The sequence below is a fragment of the Macrobrachium nipponense genome, chromosome 31, assembly GCF_015104395.2.
Source record: "Macrobrachium nipponense isolate FS-2020 chromosome 31, ASM1510439v2, whole genome shotgun sequence".
NCBI lineage: Eukaryota > Metazoa > Arthropoda > Malacostraca > Decapoda > Palaemonidae > Macrobrachium > Macrobrachium nipponense.
This window is the reverse complement of record NC_061093.1, coordinates 62,172,297-62,177,296: the sequence shown is the minus strand read 5'-3', so window position 1 is coordinate 62,177,296 and position 5,000 is coordinate 62,172,297. Positions and strand designations below refer to the sequence as shown.

Here is a 5,000-nt window from a genome sequence, read left to right as displayed (position 1 = left end):
TCCAAGACGCAGACGTCGCCAAGAAAAGGGTGGCTAGGGCCATTTTCGACACTGCGAAGATGGTTTACGACACCGACGAAGAAGACGGGGGGGAATCCGCGAAGTCAGGAGAAAAGGAGGGTAGTAGCAGCAGTAGTATGGAGCGTAGCAGTAGTATTAGCAGTAGCAGTAGCAGCAGTGAAGAGGAAGAAGGGAGTGAGGAGTCCGAAGAGTGGAAAAAGTTCGCTGCAGAGAGTGCAGAAGACAAGGAGGGCGGGACATCTTTCCAGGAGAGTGAATCTGCAGAAAGTTATAACAGTATAAGCGAAGAGCCTAGTGAGGAAGAAGAAGAAGAAAGCGACGAAAGCAAAAGCCAGGAGCCCGAGGAAAGCGATGAAAGCAAAAGCGAGGAATCTGAGGAAAGTGAGGAATCGGAAGAAAGTGAGGAGAGCTTTGAAAGTAAGAGTGAAGAATCTGAAGAAAGTGAGGAGAGTTTTGAAAGTAAGAGTGAAGAATCGGAAGAAAGTGAGGAGAGTTTTGAAAGTAAGAGTGAAGAATCGGAAGAAAGTGAGGAGAGTTTTGAAAGTAGGAGTGAAGAATCGCAAGAAAGTAAGGAGAGTTTTGAAAGTGGGAGAGAAGAATCGGAAGAAAGTGAGGAGAGTTTTGAAAGTGGGAGAGAAGAATCGGAAGAAAGTGAGGAGAGTTTTGAAAGTAGGAGTGAAGAATCGGAAGAAAGTGAGGAGAGTTTTGAAAACAGTAGTGAAGAATCAGAAGAAAGCGAGAAAAGCAAGAGTGGAGAAAGCGAGGAAAGCAAGAGTGGAGATAGCGAGGAAAGCAAGAGTGGAGAAAGCGAGGAAAGCAAGAGTGGAGAAAGCGAGGAAGGCAAGAGTGGAGAAAGCGAGGAAAGCAATGAAAGCGAAAGCGAGGAATTCAATAAAAGCAAAAGTGGGAAATTTGAAGGAAAAGAAAGTGGCGAAGGTAAAAGTGGAGAATCTGAAGAGAGTAGCAATGAAAGCAACATTAACGACTCAGGGGAAAGCAAGAAAAGCGAGGCTGAAGAATCGGGGGAAAGCAGTGAGAAAAGTGAAAGTGAGGATTCTCAAGAAAGCGAGGAGACATTTAAAAACGACAGTGAGGAACCTGAAAATGACGAGACGAGTGACGAAAGCAAAACTGAGACATTTGAAGGAGATGAGGAAACTTATCAAAGCAAAACTGAGACATCAGAAGGAGATGAGGAAACTTATCAAAGCAAAACTGAGACATCAGAAGGAGATGAGGAAACTTATCAAAGCAAAACTGAGACATCAGAAGGAGATGAGGAAACTTATCAAAGCAAAACTGAGACATCAGAAGGAGATGAGGAAACTTATCAAAGCAAAACTGAGACATCAGAAGGAGATGAGGAACCTCAGGGAAGCAAAAGTGAAGAATCAGAAGGAACTTGGGCCACTGACGAAGGACAAGGTGAAACATCTTCCAAGGAAGAAGATTCAAGTCAGGAAAAAACAGAACCAAGTCAGGAAGAAGGAGGACCAAGCAACGAAGAAGGGAGTGGCGATGACAAAGGCCAAGAATCCGAAGACAAGGAGAGCCAAGCTGAGGAAGGAACTGGAGAAGGAGCCGGATTCCAAAAGGAAAGCCTCGAGGGTGGTGCGGAATCGCAAGGAGAAACTCCTGAAGAAGGAAATTCAAAAAGCCAAGAGGGACAGTCGGGAGCTACACAACAAAGTGTGGAGAATCAGGCTGAAGGTTCTCAAGGACAGGGAGCGAATGCACAGACTGCAGAGTCTTCTTCTACGGGACAGTCTGCTGACTCTGCAAGTCCGAAAGGACAATCTGAAGGAGAGGAAAGCGACCAGGGAAGCAACGGAGAACAGGAGGCAACTAGACCGGAAGAACCCGAGGAACAGGGGCAGGAGGGCAGTCAAAATGCCGAAGGAACTCCAGGTCAATCTCAAGGTCAATCTCAAGGTGGTAACGAAGAAGGACAGAAAGAGGAGGCAAGCAAAGCCGAAAAGGGTGGTCAAGGAGAACACGAGCAAATGATGAAACATGAAGGAAAGTCTCCTCCAGGGAAAGGGAATGGAGGTTCTAGAAACGGACAAGGACAACAAAATAAGAATTCACGAGGAAGGAATAATTCACACGGAAGGAGAAAGTTAGTAATAACCTGATTCTTTCAGTATACAGTTTTTGCATCATTTTTTTTTTTTCTTTTTGCAGTCTTTACAATTTGTTCTTCGTTGTTCTTAATATACACATGAGAACTACTTAGTATGAATCGTAACAAGCAAACATTATCTTTAAGATACTAATTTCTCGTCTCCGCCTGTTCTGACTGACAACGAACTCATGGTAAAATATCTTTTTTTTAAATGCAAATTCGTAAAATCTTAAGAAAAAAAAAGTTCCGTAATAACACATATATTTTCGTTAGCCTAAAACTTCGTCTCAATGAATTCATGCAAAAATATCTTTTTTAAAAATGCAAATTCGCAAAATCATAAAAAAAAAAGTTCCTTAACTGAAATATATATTTTCGTTAGTCTAAAACTTCGTGTCACGATGGTGACAGGCCCACGCTAATTGTACCTTCTTCTTTTTTCCCACAGCAATGACCGAAACCGTAATAGGAGACACCGTCGGACGTCGAACAACAGACGAAACTAGAAATCTAAAGTCTGGAATCAAAGTCTTGAATCAAAGTCTGGTATCAAAGGTTCGAGATGCATCGACGACTCATGAACTGTTATTTTCCGGATTCTGTTGTTTTGTATTGTTGCAGCTTTCAAGCTTCGTGTAGATTAGGAAATATCCAAGAACAATCATTTATAATAATCATTAAGTATTATACCATACATATATTTGTATGTTTCCTTGGACTTTTTAACATTTATTGCACCATAGAGCAAAATGGAGCAATACTGTTTCATTCTGTAAATTTTGCAGTAGGAAGGTTATTCATGCATTGTGCATACAAACGTGCTTTGTTTGCATTCACAGTTTGTAGCAATCCTAGGAATGAAAGCTTCATCAGTTAATAGAAGAAGTTGATTTCAGTCAAAACGTTCAAATTGAGACACAGCCCAACAGTAAACCTTTTCTCGTGTCAACAAAGGATTTTTGTTTATCTTCTTCTTCTTCGGTTGTTCTAGTATGTCCAATATTGTCTAGAATTCTGAATGTCATGTAATTATTTTGATTGTATAAACAGATATATTATTCGTATTGAAAATCACACTATCTAGACGCACGTGTATGTACAAACACACGCACACACACACACACACACATATATATATATATATATATATATATATATATATATATATATATATATATATATATATATATATATATATCTGTGTGTGTATATGTGCGTGTGTGTGTGTTTGTGTGTTTGTACATAAGCGTGTGTGTCTGTTTGTTGACAGACTGGAAGTGAAACTCACATAGTTCTGAGCTTCTGATGGTGGTCTTTGCTTCTCTGTAAACGGCCAATTAATTATAGATTAGGTAGTTATCCTGATTGGTAATAACATGTCATCGCAATTATTTTGTAAACGCAGCAAAAAATATGATAAAAATAAATTAGTGGTTGAAAGTTCTCTGCTTAATTACCTTGACTCATACCCAGCAGGCCGAGTGACTCATTGGATCAGTTTAGTGTATTCATTTATAAAAACAGCCCATTACCTAGCACAGGTGGCGGCTCTGTCTTCTGAAACAGCCGGGAGGTAATTTCAGAGATTATCGATAAAGCTCATACCTCCGCCATAGTTTTTTTTTTTTTCTTCTTCTTCTTTTTTGAGGTCAAAATCTTAACGGGCTCTTCCGTTCTTGTGTGGTTTTATCGCATGGTTTCGCTCGTTAAATGTAAATGCACACATTATGAATTACACGACCTCATTTCAATTTTCCTTTTTGACTCGTTTTTGACAGATTTTTATTTTTTTCGCATATCCAATCCTCTGATTTTGGACGCTTTTACTACCTCATTCCCGGCGTAGCGGAATTTGTGTTCGTATATCCAATCCTTCGAGATTTGAAGGTGAAACGGGTGGGTAATTAACTTTCTTTCACGTCATTGGGCGCGCGTCAATCGGTTGAAGCTTGACGCATTTTACTATTAGCTAAGTGAACTAAGTTAACAATGGACAAAAAAATTCCCACGTATTCCCATGAATAAAATTCCTACCGATTTCACGAGCGCCCAGTGGTTTTGCCCATTTATTTGGAAGTAGATAATTTGGAAATAAATTGTGGTCCATAACAGTTCATTTCGAAATTTTGGATCATCCATATTGGCTGGTAATGGTCTTCGTCACTTAGTCTTCGTTTAAACCTTTTGAGAATTGAAGTGAGAATATACTGTAATGATTTAATATTTAATATCATTGACTCGCATAACGCATTAGTGATCTGCACTGATTTTTCTAATGCGTCAGAATGGCCTTAATGTATGTTTAATGAAATTCAAACGTATTTTCTCCCAGTAATCCCAAGCTGGAGAGTTCCAAAGCATTTTACAAAAGTGAAAATCCTGTCTTATACAACAGTAATCTGATATTTCAAACCAACAAACAAGAGGAACCCAAGAGGTTTTGAAGTTTAAACTGTGATGAAAGTTTTAAGGATTTGATCAGTTTCGACCTCTTGATAATAATAACAGCTTTTAACAGAAAAGGAATTTAAAAAAAATTATATCTCGTTATCCTAGAAGGGTGATGATAAAAAATTTCAAAAACCGAAGAGAGAGACAAAAGAAAGTTGCGCAAAATACAGTAAAGCTAAGTTTTTCTCTTTTTTTCTGAAATTCACAATTCTTCATCCAAAAGCTGTTCAACATATCAGATTCAGAAGGACGAAACTTCAAATATCTATGATTTTAGAAGTATCAAAATTGAGAATGTCAAAATGAAGAATGTTAAACATTCTAAATTCCGGAGGACGAAACTTCAAATATCTATGAAATTTAGAACTATCAAAATATAGAATGTCAAAATGAAGAATGGTAA

The 5,000-nt window shown here is 38.7% G+C and overlaps 2 protein-coding genes across 3 annotated transcripts in view; one reads left to right on the top strand and one right to left on the bottom strand.

Annotated features, from left to right (window-relative positions):
* LOC135207049 (uncharacterized) overlaps positions 1 to 4,429 on the top strand; it is a 23,131-nt gene extending 18,702 nt beyond the window's left edge. Inside the window, exons 3-4 of one of the 2 annotated variants that reach the window (XM_064238682.1) lie at positions 1 to 2,140; positions 2,595 to 4,429. The exon at positions 1 to 2,140 is cut by the window's left edge and continues 100 nt beyond it. In XM_064238682.1, coding sequence (XP_064094752.1) covers positions 1 to 2,140; positions 2,595 to 2,652 — 2,198 coding nt within the window. In that variant the 3' untranslated portion in view covers positions 2,653 to 4,429. The remainder of the gene's footprint in view (positions 2,141 to 2,594) is intronic. The other variant, XM_064238681.1, reaches the window with a different exon arrangement.
* The window catches only part of LOC135207051 (cubilin-like), a 252,388-nt gene that overhangs the window by 139,127 nt on the left and 108,261 nt on the right, over positions 1 to 5,000 (bottom strand). The gene's annotated exons all lie outside the window — the stretch shown is intronic.